This window comes from Rattus norvegicus, chromosome 2 (genome assembly GCF_021556685.1).
Source record: "Rattus norvegicus strain SHRSP/BbbUtx chromosome 2, alternate assembly SHRSP_T2T, whole genome shotgun sequence".
NCBI classification, from domain to species: Eukaryota; Metazoa; Chordata; class Mammalia; order Rodentia; family Muridae; genus Rattus; species Rattus norvegicus.
This window is the reverse complement of record NC_141535.1, coordinates 26,769,288-26,788,296: the sequence shown is the minus strand read 5'-3', so window position 1 is coordinate 26,788,296 and position 19,009 is coordinate 26,769,288. Positions and strand designations below refer to the sequence as shown.

Sequence of the window (19,009 nt, the reverse complement as noted above, 5' to 3'; positions counted from 1 at the left end):
CAATATAGGCCAAATACCAATGTACATAAAATAAAAGGAAACAAATTAAGAAACCCCATATAACTCACCAGAAAAAACCATAACTAATCAGCCCCATTAAAAAGTAGGTGAGAGACTTGAAAAGACATTTTTCCCAAGAATAATAGTGGCTGTGGGCTAGCGAAGGGTATGTACACTGCTCCAGTGTGGCCGGTCACACAGGGCAAACAGGTTCTGGGCAGCCATAGTGCCCTGCCCAGAGCTCACAAGGCTGAACTGAGTGTTTACTTATCTGGTCAGGGAGCAGACCTTGAGTGTTCTTGCTATAACTGGAAACGTTTAGGGGGAAGTAAATAATAAAGAGCAGAAGTTAATAGAGAACCGAGACAGTGTAGTGGACCAGCAAAGCCTGAACAATTTCCTCTGAACAAACTGGAAAACAGGCCAGTCTTGAAGCATACTCGTGGGAAGGAGAGGCACAAACATGACATCATAAAAGCGGGCGGTAGCAGGTGCAGCACTGGGGATGACCTGTGTGAAATCACTATATCTGACGGCTACTCAAGGCCGAATGAAACGCGTCTGCAGAAATCGGAGCCAGCAGTTTTCCCACCTCTTAGGACCTTAAATTCATTTCGAGACACTTTCTTACTGTGTCCAGGCAGCCCTCAAACTTGCGCTGGAGTTGAGGAAAGACCCTGAGCTTTTGATCCTCCTGCCCCCACCTCCTAAGTACTGGGATAATAGGTGTACCCCTCCACACCAGGCTTACACAGTGCTGGAGATCAAGCTGAGAGCTTCGTGCCCGCCTTCATTCATTCATTTGTATTCTACCAACTGAGCTGCACGCTCAGCCCTACCCTTTGAAAAAAATAATAGTTTTTCAAAGGTATTGTTGTTGTTGTGTTGTTTTTAAGAGTAGGTCTTTACTATGAAACCCAGGGCTACTGGGAACTCACGCCTGTTGCCTCTGTTGCTGGAATGACAGGTATGCCTCACTATGCCTGGTTTATATGGTGCTGTGATTTGAACCCAGGACCCAGGACTTCACAGAGAAACCCTGCCTGGAAACAGCAAAAGCCCACCACAGACCTCCTAGGTAACGGTGTGCAGTCTGAACATTTTCTTCCTGAGCCTGGGGCAGAGGCGAGCATACCCGACATCACCATTATCAGTGCTAACTGTACAATGAGACAAAGGAAACACGGAGAAAGGCGTAAGGATGGAAAGACAGAAACAGTCACACCACCAAAGACAGTTCTCTCACGGGCACACAAATGATCAAACTGGCTTAACGAGACACTGACCAGATATAAAATCAAGTGTCTTCTAAATGTCTAAAACCTAGGAAGGCTGGGGTTAGGTCAGGAGTGCATCGACTTGCAACCCCTACCTCTAGAAAAAAAAGAATCAAGTTCATTGTGTACTGTCAGCCATCTAACAGAATTCAGAATTGAAAGGAAGCCCCGACACCAGTAATAAAACACAAGACACCTAAAAAATAACTAACACCGTGAAGACAGCTGCACTTGGGGGTGACCCTCAGATTGGGGAATGGTGGATAAACACTTCGTTCATCGAGAGGACAATCTGCCGGTGCTGGAAGGCCCTGGTCTCGCTCCTGCTGTTTTCTATCTGCAAATCTACTTTGATTTCATTCTCTATACCTAAGAGCCAAGAGTAAATGATTAAACACTTATAAACAGTGTTGTGAACAGCCAAGTACAGATGGTTAAACCTTTGTCAAACTAGAATACTGGTGAATGCTTGAATGTGAAGAATTCTAAAAAACGAAAATTAAAAATTTTACATTTAAAAATACAACTTTTAAAAGGCCATTTATTTATTGACTATTATTGTGTGAGTGTGTGTGTGTGTACCACAGTGTGAGTGCCATCCATAACCTGAGGGCTCAGTGCTTTCTCCCCACTATGAGGACCCCAGGGGTCCCATGCATACAGCTGATGAAACTCGGATCACTTTCTCCTTTTCATTCAGTTCAGGATTCCAGCCCATAAAAAAGGACACACCCCACACTGGGAAGGGCAGGGTGAGCCCTCCACCTCTATTAACTTCTAGAGAATCCCTTCCAGATTTAGGAAGAGACATGTCTCCTCAGTGTTTCTGGAATTCAGTGTTTGAAGCTGACAAACTGCAGTGCTAATCATCAGGGCACCGGTGAGCATTACTCTGTGAGACGACACCCTAAAACTGCAGGATTGGGGCACGGAGGGAAAACATTTATTACATTGGCGGGGTAGACTCATTTCATATGATACAACCCTATGCAGTCATTCATAAAATTGTTATAAAAGAATTTTGAAATTAATGTCTATAGAAGCTTGTATTAAAGATTAATTTCAAATTTATGATCTGAATCCTGCAAGAACGTGTTTATTGTATGTGTCTGCTAATGAATAAAATCAAGAGAAAGGAAAGATTATTAAAGACACGGTTTATTTTATGGTGGCCAGAGAGTGTTCTAATAGGATTTTTACTGCTAACTTCGAACTTTCCCCCCACTTTCATTCATGTCCTGCGAAGATCAATCAAGGTAACTCCCACCTGCTGAGGCTGGCACAACCCTTATGCCTTTCTCTCTGCCCTGAGCAGGCTTGAGTGTGCCTACACTTCCTGTGGTGATCCCTTCTCATCCAACAACCTCCCTAGGTGAAGAGCAGGCCACTCTCTCAGCAGGCAGCCTTTGGGAGTAGGCCCTCCTGCATTCCCAGCAACTCTGTCAGACTCCATGGAAACCAACTGGCAATTAGTCAAACAGAGCTCATAATATCTCACCGCAGTTGCCTTTGTCCGTTACTTGAATTTATTTAAGCTTGTCGCACGTTTTTTCTTATTTCCTCCGGCTAGCTTCTAGGTTACTCCACGTCTTTCATAAATCTAGAGCAGCAGAGTAAGTGACAGAATAATGTCTCTCATCCCTGGGCACCAAAGACTTCCTTCTCCTAATTTTTCCAGTGCCTGTGAATATGTTTGCCTACAGGGCAAAGAGGAATCCAAGGTGAAGACAGAATAGACTGCTGGGCAATGAGCCCCCAAATAGGGAGGCAGGCTGGCTCTCCAGGCGGGCCTCATGCTATCCTGAGAGTCATGACAAGAGGGACATGGCAGAGGAAGTCCGTGAGACTGGGATCAGGGTTGAAGCCATGTACATGAGAAAAGCTCAATGCCCAGAGACAGATTAGAGGGACATACCTCCCCTTGGACCACTGAGGCAGAAGTTAAGCATTGTCAGAGCACTTCTAAGTTCTGTCCAACCACTGTTCCTGTCAATAAGAAGTCACTCTAAGCGTCTCATCTGATGGTTCTTTTCCTGTTCTGTTTCCTGCCTCTGGAAGAAATGTGTGCAGTGCGCTTCTTTACTGCAATGCCTTCCCCCGCCATGATGGGCTGTATCCCCTCTGGAACTGTAAGCCACCATAAGCCTATCTTCCCTACCCTTCCTTTCAACTGGGTGTTTTTTCTCAGCCACAGGAAAAGCTTAAAGCCATGGTTTAAATGTCTTGTTCTGCCAGAATTAAAGAAAAGAAATCAAAACAATGAGTTGGAGATGGGAAGGTCTGCCACCATTGTCGCTCTGAGGTGGGGGCAGCTGAGTGTAAATGAGTGGACTGCCCAATTTGAGTCTGCTCCCAAGGGTTCACAGGCTGAACCTTTGATTCTCAGTGAGGTGAAGTTGGGAGGCCATGCAACCATTAAGAGGTGAGTGGGGAAAGGGCCATTCAGCCATGTTAGCCAGCATGGTCCTCTTTGAGACTAATATCCCTCTTGACTGTCAGTAAACACCTGCTTGGTCCTTCCCTCCTCTTTCACTAACTGGTCACCCTCACATATGCACTCATAGATGCCACACCCACCACATGACACAGCCAATGGGGACTTCACCAGAGCTGAGCAAATGTCAGCGCCATGCTTAAATCTCCACAACTATAAGCCTAGTGTTCCTACCTCTCTTAACCACAGCTGTCCTCATTATCCTAAAGACCCGGGTATTTTGCTATAGCAATGGAAGCAATGGGGTTAAAGAAGAGTAATCCTATAGTGTTGTTCAGAAGAGAATTTGGTACAGCATCTGGCCCTTGGTCAAATGGCCTAACTCCCAGAGGCAGGGCTAGCCTCAACCTTTCCCTCAGCCTCTGTCCTTAGATGCCAATTACCCTGATTTCTCCAAACATAAAAATGGGGCCATGGGATTTGTTAGCCATGTGCAGCCAAGAGCCATGGTGAGGATTAATTAGTGTTTTTTAAAGTGCCGTGGTTTTGGTTTGGTTCCTGTGTTTTCTCGGGAGGAAAGCCAGGCCACGATGGAGAGTTAGCTACAGGTTTGATGGATGTCACTTGAGATGTGCCGTATGGAATAAGTAAGACGGGACAAGTGGCCGTGGGGCTGTTCAGAGCATCGAGAAAGGCACTCTTCCAAACAAACAGCAGAGATCCCCAGAATGGGGGAGGAAGCCTACAAAGTGCTGGAAATTTAAATGGCGAAAAATAACATATTCCTGGGCTCCGTGGGGTAGGGCGCTGAGGGCAACCCCCAGCAAGAGGGGTGCCAGGAACTGCAGAAGATAAATACTGGAAGAACTCGTCGCAGGCTCCAGGCTCTCAAGAAATAAGTTGCTACACCTCGCATGAGCTGGTACAGCCCAGCCCAACACTCTTCCTATTATACGTTCAGTGTAATGGGATACAAGGCACCAGCAGTGTGTTCAGGGTCAGCTCTGCAGTCAGAAGCCATCACCATCCAGAGTTAGGTTGCATATGAGGCCAGCAAGGCTGCTGTCATCATGACAGCTGTTCTCCCGGACTCACTTAAACATACCACACCCCACACGGACATAAACATAGCACACCCTGTGTGTACATAAGCATAGCACATCCCAACATGCTGTCATTGAGGTAGGGGACTGTTGCCCTTTTCCCATCAAACCAGTGAAGGACAGGAAACCAGAGAAGCCTGGAATCGATATGGCTGGAAATGTGTGAGCAGAGGAGTCCTGACTTCTAGCTCCATAGTTCAATAGCTCTGAGAAGTGTCAAGCACCCCTGCTTTCTGTGCCTCAGCTCGGGAGAGGACCAAGGTCATCCCCACGGAGGGCAGACCGCATGCAAAGCTTAGCATCTCACACCTGTATGCCTCTCTTTCTAGTGAGGCGACCAAAACTGGTATCTTTCCCTAAGTGCAGTCAGTAGAAGTAACCAGTGAGAGGCTTTAGAGAGGTGATGGCACTGTTCAGAACGAGTTGTGGGAAAGTCTGGAGGTGTCAGACGAGTTGGGGAAACAGCTACGATGCTGGATCTGAATTTAGCTTTCATGCATCTGAGAGCTCTCCCGAGCAGACTCCATATTTCCCAGCACCATTCAGATCATGGAAGGACCACTGTGCTGGATGCTTCTCTGCTCCTCAGTGAGCACTCTGTCTGGAAGCCGTATGTGAGTGTAACGGAAGTTCCAGGGAGACATTCATCCCTCCTGACAGACTGCTTCAGAATCAGATCCCTGGGTGTGCATGTGCCCTGGATAAGCATGTGGTCACATTTATCCCCCCATTTAAGCCCACCTTCAAAATGATGAATGAGTGAGGAGTGTCAAGCAGGCAGAGATTAGTGACTGGAGACCACTGAAGAAAGACCTTTTCCTCATGGTTGGCTTCGGACCCTGTGATGGTTTGCGTATGCTTGACCCAGGGAGTGGCACTATTAGAAGGTGTGGCCTTGTTGGAGGAAGTGTGTCACTGCGGGGTGGGCTTGGAGACCCTCCTCCTAGCTCCTCCTAGGATGCTCAGTCTGTTCCTGGCTTCCTTTGGGTGAAGCTGTAGAACTCAGCTCCTCCTGCACCATGCCTGCCTGGGTGCTGTCATGCTCCCGCCTTGATGATAATGGACTGAACCTCTGAACCTGTAAGCCAGCCCCAATTAAATGTTGTCCTTTATAAAACTTACATTGGTCATGGTGTCTGTTCACAACAATAAAACCCTAACTAAGACAGAAGTTGGTACCAGGGACTGGGGTATTGCTGTGATAGTCCTGACCATGTTTTGTTTGGAAGAATGTGGATTTTGGGACTTTGGATTTGGAAAGCAGTGGAATGCTTTAAATGGGGTGTAATGGGCTATCTTAGTAGGAATGCGGAAGTCTTTGTTACTGAGAGTGATTTGAATTGTGTAGGACTGGCCCAGGAGGTTTCAGAGAAGAATTTCAGTGTGTGTTGTAAAGACTGCTTTTGTGGTATTTTGGTGATGAATGTGGTTGCTTTTTGCCCTTATTTGAAGAGTCTGCCTGAGGCTAAGGACTCAGACTAATTACATCGACCAAGGAAGTCTCAGAAACGCCCATCATAGACTTTGTTATCTGGTTAAGTCTCATGAAGAACATTTTAATGAAAAAAGGCAAGTTGAGAAAGGAAAAATACAAAATATATGGTTCGAGTTTTAAAGGGGCACCCGGAAGTGAAATGGAGCAGAAACCTGTGTTCAAGGATATTAAATTGAATTAAGGGAGTTATGACCTCAAGGCAAGATCCCACCCAGCTAAATTAGCTCCAGGCAACTTAGTACAAACCTTTAATCCCAGAAGACAGGGACACAGATCTCTAAATTCAAGGTCAATCTACAGAGCAAGGTCCAGGACAGTCTAGTTTAAGCAGTAAAGGAATTAGAAAAGAGGAAGCTGGTGATAATGTAATAGAACAAGGGGGCCATGTTCCAGCTCCTGCAAGCAGCAGAACTCAGCAGCTTCAGCCATGTGTCTCTGGCTTTATATTCAAGAGGAGAAGGAGACAATTGATGCTGGTTAGCTGGTGCTAAGAAAGAGATCAGCATTACTGAGGTGAAATCTTCCAGGAAGTGCTTTTTGAGAGCTGTGTTCCAGAGATGTCAAGGTTGTACCTCATGCTGTGGCTGGACTTGGTAGTATATAAGAGTCACCCAGGTGGTACTGGTTCTGAAGGCATGAAGGGGTCATGAAGAGCAGCTGAGGCTGGACACTGTGAGAGGCCACGGAAGGCCATTGGTGAAGGTGCACCCTCAGTTGGCCCAGGACTGAAGGGGTCATGCAAAGGAGCTGAGGCTTGGCACCATGAAGAAGTGCCTAGGAGAGGCTATTGGTGAAGCCTAGCTGCAGTGGAAGACCCGAGTGTATTGGAGACGCCAGTACCATGGGATGATCACCAAGAACAACATCAGCAGTGTAGTGTGGATCAACCTGAAGTTAAACTGCTATGGAGGACAGGGCTGGAGAAGTGAGGCCAGCCCTTTGGAGGATCATGTGTGGATCCCAGACATTGAAACAAGCTGTAACATTGAAGCTGCCTGGAGACCCAAAGATGTTAAAGACGCTAGGGTCACGGGCTATCTGCCGAGGAAAACTGCTATCACGGAGTGGAACCAGCTCAGGAGAAAGAAATTTGATGTAGTCAACAAGGATGAAAAAGGAGGTGAAGGTCTGAAGACCAGTTTGACATCAGACATGGAGACGGCAGAGTGTGAAGTTTGCCCAGCTGGCTGCTGGTCTTAATTTGGGATTATAGTTAAGTGATTAGATGGATCTTGGAAGAGATTTTGAACTTTGGATTTTTAACATTGTTGATACTGACTATGGAGACTTTGAAAGTTGGACTAAATGTACTTTTTTATTATACTATAACATACATGTATATTATAGTATTTATTATAGTATGTTTAGGTATGGACTCCCTAGACTCGTGTGTTTGAACAAGCCTATGGAGACCAGGGAGTGGAATGTGGTGGTTTGCGTATGATTGGCCCAGAGAGTGGCACTATTAGAAGGTGTGGCCTTGTTGGAGGAAGTGTGTCACTGCGGGGTGGGCTTGGAGACCCTCCTCCTAGCTGCCTGAGGATGCTCAGTCTGTTCCTGGCTTCCTTCGGGTGAAGATGTAGAACTCTCAGCTCCTCCTGCACCAGGCCTGCCTGGATGCTGCCCTGCTCCTGCCTTGATGATAATGGACTGAACCTCTGAACCTGTAAGCCAGCCCCAATTAAATGTTGTCCTTTATAAAACTTACATCAGTCATGGTGTCTGTTCACAACAATAAAACGCTAACAAAGACAGACCCCATCTGGTCTCCTGCTCTCACTAGAAAGGGAAACATAACTACCTCTCCTTAGGTCTCTGGAAGGACGGAATACATCCCGTCCTGAGTGGAGACCTAACATTCTGATTCCCCCCAAAGATCAGAATATTATGTTCTATGTCGTTTCTTCCCTTAAGAGTTAATCCAGTTGGGCCTGTCAATCACATAGCCAGTGTCTACACCCCAGGAAAGCTGATACACCTAATAACATACTGAGGAGATGGGGGAGTAATTACCCCCTTAATGAGATGACGCACTTACTTATATCCCCAGAGTCCCTCCCCTGACACAGTTGCTAGCACACCTTCACTGCTAAGCTTGCCAGCTTTTTGAGTTCTAAACTCAAAAAGTATAATTTTCCCTTCTTTTTCTGTGCCTTTTTTTTTTAAAGTCCAGGCATGTTTTCCCTGAGTAAGCATGCTTTCCTGGCATTCTGCTTTCTTACCCATTCTCTGAGGCCCTACACCCCACTCGTCTGTCCTGCAGATGTTTGCCAACACACCAGCTTTCACAGACCCTAACTCAGAGGCCACGACTTGCCCTCTCCCTTTTCTCCATCTACCCCCATTCAGCAGCCTCGGAAATTCACAGCTAAAATGCTATGTTGTTTTTCTTTCAAATTCGAGTAGAACGGCCCCTGAACTTCCGTCCGAGTCTGTTTTTATTAATGAGACTAAGCGCCTACGTGGGGGACCCCAGTTTTCCTGGTAACAAAGGGACCCTGGATATTACCCCTACTCTGAAGATGGGGTGGAAGGAGTAACTGATAGATCTAAGAGCCAGGTTCTGAGGGAATGTGGGGTCTATAGAAGGCCAGGCTCTCTGGGTAACACTCGGTACCTGGTCATATCATCATGTGAAGTGACGTTGGTAGTACAAACTAGCCTGTTGTTTACAAAGCTTCTAAGGGTCTCTTTTCTGTTCACTCGCTTGTGACTCTGCCTGTGGCATTATTGCTGCTCATTAACAGGCGTGCCCAAGCAGGGTTAACTAAGCTAACCCCTGACTGTTCTCGCCAACGACTGAGGATCAGTCTGGGGGACACCAGACTCGGGAGCCAACTGTGTGGGGCTCTAAGCTAATATTTTCTTTTGACTGGATTGACTTTTCCCCTACTACGTAGGAGAGAAAGTAGGTTTGGATTTTCATGGTACAAAGCAGCAGTCACTAAAGACAGTATTTTTCTCTTTCTTTTTTTCTGATTTTTGTCTCACAGAAGCCTGAAGTGAGTCAGACTTAGCAGAAACCAATCTGTCCTGTTGCTCTGTGTGAGAAGGAGGTGGGCATGAAGCTCCCTGTAGACACAGAAAACAGAGGCCACTCAGCCCTGTGAACCAGTGGGCTCTATGTTGTTGCTAGGTCCCAACATCAAGTAGGTTTCTCTATGTGAGGTACAAAGGACAACAGAGGACAAAAGTGTCCCTGGGTTAATGACCACCATGATGGGGCTTGGCACATCCACTAAACAACACATCATAAACATCCTTACAATGGAGGAGTAGAGTTCTCTGTCCTGATCTCCACACCCTTACAAATCTGCATGCTACAGGAACCTCTTGCCCATATTGTTATTTTGATAGGAGTATTTCAGGGAGGACAGCCAAAGGGTTGGAATGAAAGGCAATCATAAGAACCCTGCTCTAAACAGGGCTGCAAGGGCCATGTAAGGACCTGGTTCCAGGTTGTCACTTCTAAGGCCAAACTACACTGTGAGTGTACAGAGAAAAGGGTTTTTGTTTGTTTGTTTTTGTGCAAGGATTTAGCAGACGGAAGTCCACAGCCAGTCCATGAGAAGCACATTCTGGACATCCTGGAGTAGGGTAATATGAAGCACTGTAGCCTCACAGAAACTAATCAGTCTCTGTGCAGGTTATTCCCCAGAACCTTCTAGAAAGAACTTCAAGACCAACAGCTATAATGCAAGCCACGTATATAATTAAAATATTTCCATCAGTCATGCTTTAAGAAAGGAAGAAGAAACATATAAACTGTTATGTTCAATTTGACACAGTCAAAGGGCCGCCATTCCAACACGTATGCATCACGTATGTAGCTAGTCTTCAAAGTTGGATATGTATTTTATACTCAGGTCTGGCATCTCAACCCATGATTAGCTACATTTCAAGCGCTCAGTAGCCACATGTAGCCAGTGGCTACCACCACGGACAGCACAAACCTAGCCCACTCTGGCGCTCTCCCATGTCTAACACTCCTAGTATACGTTTACTCCAATAGAAGAAACATTTCCTGCTGTTAGCAGGGTATTTTCCTTTTCTACGTTTAATCTATCCAGTGGGGTTTGGTGGTGATGGTGCTTAGCTTTTTAAAATTAGCATACTGGGTATTAGGTTTCATATGTCATTGTCAAACATCATTTGTTTTTTCTGTCCATTCCTCTCTTCCCCATCTCCTAACACCTTTCATGGTCCTCTCCCCCCCTTTCACAACCCTTCTTTCCCTTTCACGGTCCTCTTTCCAGTTTTATACCCTAAACCCACACTGACATATATTCATAGATTTAGACATTACAAGCTAGGATCTGCACATGAAAGAGAACATGTCATCCGGCAACTCTGGGTTACCTTGCTTAACATAATAATTTCCAGAGTCTCCCATTTTCCTGGAAATTTCCTATTGTTAATTGTATCTAAGCTCTCATCCAAATGTCTACTCTGGGATCAAATAATGACCAGTGCTTATCAAGTGCTATGCATTTCTGTTAACTGATGAGGGTCACCCAGGCCCTTCATGTCAGTGGGAAACACACGCCCAGCTAGACTCTGTGGCTGGTGCTATTCAGAGACACAAAGGGATACTAAGGAAGGGACAGCTGCTTTTCCTGGCTTCTGGGATGCTCTGGAAACTGCAGAGAGGCAGGAAACAGGTATTTAGAGTTTAGGGAGGGTATAACCAACCATGTGCTTTGAGATGGCAAGGAGGACAGCAGTGTTGGGTAAGAATATGACAAGGAGAGGTGAGAAGGAGCTAGGTGTCACGTGACACAGTCAGGCCTGTCTAAGGGGTGGAGTCTTGTGTCACTTGCTACATATTTTGGAAAGGACAAAGAAGTAGAGTTTACCAAGGCAGGGCAGTATCTGGAGGGAGCTGGTATGGACCCCATGTGAGTGCTAAGAATGGCACTGTACCCCCCAAGGAAAGGACAAAGCTCCGGCAGGTAGTGGGCAGAATGAAGCTGAATGATGGCGGGGCAGTTGGGAGGCTCACACATGTGAGCTTCGGCCAGAGCTGTGTAGCGTCTTGCCGTTCCAATGCTATGGTGGCTCACATGACCCCTGAGCTGGACGGTGGCTTGTTTGATGGTGAATTCTCTGGGGAAAGGTTCTGGAACTTTCAGGTGACATAGGCAATGACATGAGATTGGCAGTGGAAAAGGGCCTCGGGAGGGTCTTGTAGGCTCCTGCTACATACAGCCAGCAAATGGCAGAGTCGGAGTTTACTAATGTCGCAGGCTGATGCCATTATGAGATTACCAGCTAGAGTTACAGTATCTATTAAAACAACCACCAACAATTAACGTGGCAGCAATGGCTGCGTACTCACATGGTAAGCCATCGAAAAAGTCTGGATCGATGTTAAGTAGCAGCTCCACTCTTGGGGATGGGCTTCCTTCACTGGAAAAGAATTTTCAGGAGGCGTTAATTCTTCTCAAATGGATATGCGTTATTTTATGACTCCCTTTCCTTGTGTCTATAGACAAAACCGAATCTGCCACTGTGGCATTTGTCTATGTTATAATAATCACTGAAAACTCCACATAAGAATGCCAGTGTCAGACGTATGGTGACACTGTGGCTGTATTTAAATGCGACCATTCCTTATGGAAGAGGTGTAGGACTTAAGTCATCTGGAGTGACTGCATGAAGAAATGAAGAAAGAATGATTTCCAGGATGGTGACGCCAACAGTGCAGATGTCGTGGCTTCTTCAAAATTAGTCTTGTCACGATCTTCACATCTTGCTCACAGCCAATGGGACTTAATTAATTAATTAAGCCAGGGTCTCCTGTGGTCCAGGCGGACTTGGAACTTGCTGTATAGCAAAGGCTGGTCTCTGACTCCTGCTCTTCCTGCAGAAGTTCTAGGGTTGTATGTTTATGCCGCCACACATGGATCACAGATTTAATAGAAGCATGTGTTAAATGAATGCCTTTAAAACCCTTCTTGAAATGGCATGTAACCATAGCCACAACCTCTATTGAATAAAGAACAAATTGATATCATTTGGACGGGAGAGAAATTGTATTGTGAGTTACTGGGAAAATATTGGACTGTGTAATTTTGAAAGCAGGGTTTTCTAAAAACAAGGAACATAAACATCCTGGCAGATCGTCTCAGCCTCACGGAACTGCAAATCACTGCTGACCACCAGCAGACAGATGAGGATACTTGCTGATCCAAGACCCATGCTATACATGGCTGGCGGAAAAACACTGTCACCATCACAGTAAACGATAAAGCTTTTAAATAACCAAGAAGACACATTTTCCAGATGGCCCAGTGTCTACACCCAAACACACAACCAGTTATTTATAATAGTTAATTTAGAGTTCAAGGACAACAGAACTTCAAAAGGTGTGATCTGTCAATGTGCAACTTGGTATTTTTTGAGCAAGAAAATGTTAAAATGTAATTAATAAATTTAAAACCAAATCAAAAGAACTTCGACTATCATTGCCTTTGTTTCCTAAATAATGTTAATTTTACACACCCACCCCATACATGGACACACACACACACACACACACACACACACACAGGCACACTCATCCAAAAGGAGGTGGATACAACCCACATATATTTAATGAGAGCATTTTACAAGAGTTCATTGTTCTTCTTCACTCCCATAGCACAGCCCCTCTAGAGAGTAGAAGGTAAATAACTTGGAGACATCTCTAGGCTTTAGGGACAGTACTCTTGTAGGATGTCCCCAGTCCTCAGTTTCTAGGGTCCACGTTGCAGATGGGTTGGTGTTAAGAGCAAGGTTTATCTCCTAGGACCCCACTCCCTTTCCATTTTCTCCCCAAACACTTAACTGCCTACCTATAGATGGGAAGCTGATAGCTAGTCCCTACTGGCTCTGAATACAAGGAAGGGAAGGTGGGCAAAGAAACTGTGAACAGGGGCCTGGAAAGGAGGCCCAGCAAGTACTAGCATGCCCTGCTCCTCCAGGGGACCTGGGTTCAATTCCCAGCAATGTCAGATCTCTAGCTTCAAGGCAGAGCCTCTGTGAGAACTTACACTCAAGTGCACATACTTATATGATAATAATAATAAACCTTTGAGAATGAACAGAATGATGGTGCTGGTGTCTTGGGCATAAAACAAGCAATTTGAGTGAAATTCCAGAATAACAATAGCTAGAAAGTTGGGAGAGGAGTGCGGGGCAGAAAGAAGGCAGTGCGCCTGCATTGGTTTGGGAAAAGGACTGTTGGCTAAATTTAGATAGAACTGAGTAGAATTTATATGTTATATTTTTAGGAAAAAAAGTGTGTTTTCTGGGTATAGAAAATGTGAACGGTTCATTCAATTCAAAAGAAGGCAGGAATGATGAAAAAATCCCTCTAAACCTTGGGTTCTCTATTCCTATGTGACCTCTCATCTTCAAAACTGGAGCTTCCCTGACTATTCCAAAATACTAGGCACTAGTAAGTCAAGGAGACTTTTCTAATTAATTATGTAGTAGATGAATCTTATCAACGGAATAAGATGTTGTGACTTTCTGAGCCCTGGAGGTGGAGGACAACCCTTGTTGACTATTCCTTGGGAAATCTCTTCACACACAGAATTCTCATGCTGCCAACGGGACCTCCAAATCCCCGACTGTCACAGGGTGTTATGATTCCACTTTTAAAATATGCTAATCAAGATACTCTAGTGAGGATGTGGTTAGAAGACACGCCAAGAAGATGCAATATGAGACAAATGCTGGAAACAATGCCAAACACACTGAGGGACTCCAGGCTGTCTTTGAAAATCGACATTTATGAGAACTGAGTAAAATATATATCTTGGGTTGCTTCATCTTAAAACCATGTAATACCTCAAGACATAAAATATGTCATGTATGTTTCACCGTACGATAACTCGGATGTGCTAATAACCCTTTGGAAAGGGACAGGGTTTAGAGACCTACAGATGATTACTTAAAAATGTTCAGAAACATTTCAACAATAGTTTAGGAAGGTATGCCCGAGGCCCTGGCACCCCAGGGCTTCTTAACAAGACGGTTATTTGTGCACACCAGACTCTAATACCAGCCCAAGGACGACTGCTTTACCAGTAGCAAGGATCTGCTCCCCCGTGGCCAGGAAGTGAGGCTGCCACGGCAGATAGGTCCAAGGATACACAGAGAGGTGGTGGGGTGAAGCTTAGTGACAGAGCAGTTGTCAGGCATGCACTGGACCCTAGGTTCTGTCCCCAGCATCACACAAAGGCAATGCTGCCATGCACGGGGGAGGGTCGGGAGGGGGGGGGGGGACAGTAATTGCAGAAATATGGAAAAATATACACCAGACTGTTAACTACGATGAAGAATGAGTACAAACTATAGAGGACTTCCACTTTCCACTGTGCTTTTAAACAGTTAGCAAATGCAGGTGCCATCAAGAATAAGTATACTGAGCACTTGGGAGGCTGGGAAAGAGAAATGTGAGCTGGAGGTCAACCTGAGCCATACATCAACCCCCCCCCCCCACATCAGCAGCAGCAGCGATAACCGCAATAAACGCATTGTCCGTGGAAATGCCCGCGACGGCACAGATACAGCACTTGAAACGGTAACAAGGTGAAAACTCAGGTGCCCGGGTGTTCTAAGAGGTCAAAGGCAGGACAATTACGTATGGGTGGTGTCAGAATGCGCTCGTTAATATTGGAATTCAGTTGTATTCTACCTATTTATAATCTATTAAGTGCGCTTTCCCTCTCAGGAGTCTTGAAATCTCCTTGCGGGTGTTTGAAAGACATTGTCTTTATCGGTAGTTAGAAATAGCAATGGCTTTAGGGCCACATGATCTCAAGCTCCATTGCTGAATTCACTTCTTTTGCCTTCAGTAAAGGACTCAGGGTCTCAGTGCTTAGGGCTGGGAGGAGTTAAGAGGAACAGGATAGGAAGCAATTCCAAGGGAGGCGGAGAGAAAACAGGGCAGAGGAGAGGTGGTGGTGGGTGGGGCGGTGTAGTTTCCATCCGTAATTACAAAGTAAATTATCGGCACAGATGCATTGAAGGAACTCTCTTTAAACAGTGTCCTTTCAGGAAGGCCACAGTTGGGTGTGGTAGAATATGTTCCTATAATCCAAGCAGCTCAAAAGGCTGAGGCTGAAAGGCCATGAGTTTAAGGCTAGCCTGAGCTACATCACAAAACCTCAGTGCATAAAAGTAAAACACAATCTAAAATCCATCTGACTGACTTCCGTAGAGACTAGAGGCCAAGAACACACATGTTCTAGAACATGGGCATGGATCTGTGGGTGGGTGGGGGGCCTGGGATGGAAGGCTGGTGAAATCTCAAAGACTCCTGCAAGCCTTATACATTTTCCCTAGGAGATAATGGTGGGTGTAAGAGAAAATGACCTACGACCCAAGACCATATTCTGAGTCGTAGATCTAACACGGTATAAAGCTGGGTTGTACCTTCTCTGCCCCTTTATGTAAAACAGCCAGACAGCTGCTAACTTTAGTTTTAAGACACGGGATGCCCTCCCTCAGATGAGGGAGCGCCTCCCATTTTGGAGGAAGACATCAGTGTTAATGCAGCCTACTCGTTACAAACTACACAGATAAAAAGAGGAGATGTGATCTGCTACCTATGAATCTCCCTTATTTGGAAGCATTCGAACAGGTAGTGAAGCTGCTTAAGTAATATTGTCCTCAACAGGCTAGGAATCCATCTGGGAAATTCCATCCTTCAGTCACGGCTGCTGATGTTTGTGGGAATTTTTTTTTTAAATCATATACCCAATCTGTGACTCCAAGCAATGTTTGCTTTTATTACAGTGGAGCTCAGAGAACAGGACTGTGTTGTGCTCACCCCTGCTGGGCCTGTGAGGATGGCCACAGCAGGGAGGTGACAAAGAGAAAGGACACTTTGTTCACCTCTAATTCCTGAGGACTGCCCCTCAACCAAGCAGGGGATGTTTCCTCCATGCCCTGGACTAGCAGACTAGGGCTAGTTGAGGCTCTTGATTATTTGTCAAGGCTTGCTTTGAATACTAGAAACTAGGACCGATACAGACATTAAAAGACTTGTCCCAGGGGAGATTGCTCAACAGTTAAGAATGCTTACTAATATTGTAGAGACTCGTTTGGTTCCTTTCACCCATCTTGGGTAGCTCTCAACCACCTGTAACTCCAGTTCCATGGTATTGAATGCCCTCTTCTGGCCTTTACATACATATGTGAATACACACACACACACACACACACACACACACACACACACACACACACACCAAAACCCACCAATAATATTAATAATACAATCAAATTTATAAATGTTTAACATACTTGACATGTATTAATTTCATTTAATCCTCAACAACACAGACCCAACCTTGGCTAGGGTAGTTGGTTAGGGTACTGTGGGTGGTTTGAATAGGTATGGCCCCCAAAGACTCATGTATTTGAATGCTTGGCCCATGGGGAGTGGCACTATTAGGAGATGTGGTCTTGTTGAAGTAGGCGTGGCCTTGTTGGGGATAGAGTGTCACTGCCTGTCAGGCTTTGAGGTATCCTATGTTCAAACTATGCCCAGTGTAGAATATTGCTGCCTGTGGAACATGACATAGAACTCTTAGCAACTTCTCTTGCACCATGGCTGCCTGTACACCACCATGCTTCCCTCTGTGATGATAATGGACTAAACTTCAGAACCGTAAGCCTGTCTCGATTAAATGCTGTCCTTCGTAAGAGTTGCCATGGTCATGGTGTCTGCTCACAGCAATGGAAAGCTTAATTAAGACAGTTATTAACAAGACCCCTGTTTGAGCAGATGTTGGAACTGGGTCTGAAAGTCAGGCTGATGGACTTCCTAATCTCCACTCCTAACCTCTATGCTATACTATATCCCACAGTGAAACGTTTACCTATAGCTCCAGGATCTTTTGAACGTGTTATGCCATCCATTTAGTTTATTTTTATGATTCCATGAACAAATACCTTTACGCAGGCTACCTTTATGACAACTTGACAGAAGCTAGAGTCATTTGGGATAAGGGAACCTCAGTTGAGAAATTGCCCTACCAGTTTGTCTGTAGAAAGCCTGAGAGGCATAGTCTTGACTAATGATTAATGTGGGCCCAGCTCACTGCGAGTGGGGCCACTCATAGGTTCTTGGTCCTGGGTGTTCTAAGAAAGCAGGCTGAGCAAGCCACGGAGAACACGCCAGAAAGCAATATCCCCCCATGGCCTCTGCATCAGAGGTCCTGCCTTCAGCTTCCTGCCTTCAGCTTCCTGCCCTAAACTCCTTCAATCGTGGGCTATGAAGTGGAAGTATAGGATGAAATAAACCCCTTTTCTCCCCAACTTGCTTCTTTCTGGTCATGGTGTTTATCACAGCATCAGAAACCCTCACCTCTAACTGCAAATCAACAAACGCATCGATTATTTTCCTCATTTTTTTCTCATGCGACTGACAAAATAAAATGCTGCCGTCGTTGGTGACTTTTCAATATTTCATTTAAACTCACCTTAAAGTTCACATTTTCTATATTCGCTTTCTTTGACATAAGAGGCGCTGCCCAGCGATGACCTGTCTTAACAGGACTCCACCCTTTCACACCTCGTGGTCACATGATATCCATTTGCTAAGTTCCTAGCTTTTGATTTTCATGGTGCTCCATGTTGAAGGGGGCAAACCCTTCCCGCATAAAACCGAGGTGTGATTATATGACCCCTCCTCTTATCCACAGATGCTTGCCATCTGTCACAAAAACACACCCTAGAAAAGGAAACAGCAATGGCAAGAATTTCTGAGGAGAAATTTTGAACGAAACAAATAAACCCACACCAGTTTCTGCTAAAAACATGGGGAGTCCTGCAGGGGTGGTTCCCATGCATGTGTGAGTGTGGATGGCTTCCTCACCAGTTCCACTCCCAGCTGCTGAGCTCTTCCCGCACTCAGGCTCTCAAACGTTCCTCCCAGATTCTCATGTAAGCGCTAACAAGATGGGAAACACTGTGCTCACATATTATTTTAACTGACAGGGTTTTTGCAGAGCTGTGGATTGAACCCGGAGCCCTCCTGCGTGCTGGGAAGCTGCTGTACTATTGAGCATCCTTCCCAGACCCTGTCCTGTCTTGCACATGATGACATTGATGCCTGGAGATTTTAGTAAGCATATGAATAATAAACACAGGAGATGAGATTTGAACCAGAGCTGACCACAAAGCACACTTTTGAAAACATTACTCTGGGGAAATCACTACCAGGACTTATTCTATTCACCGCATGTGGGGCGGGTGGGTGAGTATTGGCTCTATGCAAGACCCATGTTCCTTGAAAATCCCTGTAACGTGCAAACATTACCATGAAAAAAGAGGTTAGGCATGGGGATTATAAAATTTAGACAAAATCTGGTAAGGAAATGTAAGTTGACTTTATTGCTAGAGGATGGGGAGATCCTTTTGGATTACTGCTTGTTTTCATTAAGGAACTTATTAAGTTTTTAAAGTAGAATACTCAAGAAAAAAGTAATTATCAAAACATCGTACTCTTAATACAATCTTTTCCTATTGCTTACTAAAAAAAGCAACGGGCCAGACTCTTGGGTTGGTAGTAGGACAAGCCATAGGGGATAAGGACCCCTTCTTCCAATTTCCATTTTAATACTCATGAAGAATTTTCAGAAGATGAGAACCAGCAGCAGTGTTGGCAAGTAGGCAGAAGACCAGCTGCCAGGGTCCTGAG

General features: G+C 45.3%; 1 protein-coding gene and 1 non-coding gene across 2 annotated transcripts in view; both read right to left on the bottom strand.

Moving 5' to 3' along the window:
• The window catches only part of Arsb (arylsulfatase B), a 158,457-nt gene that overhangs the window by 48,003 nt on the left and 91,445 nt on the right, over positions 1-19,009 (bottom strand). Inside the window, 1 exon segment of the mRNA NM_033443.1 lies at positions 11,648-11,718. Coding sequence (NP_254278.1) covers positions 11,648-11,718 — 71 coding nt within the window.
• Positions 14,328-14,456, bottom strand: LOC120101241 (small nucleolar RNA SNORA24). Its single transcript, XR_015679295.1, has one exon. It is a non-coding gene; the product is annotated as a small nucleolar RNA SNORA24 (small nucleolar RNA).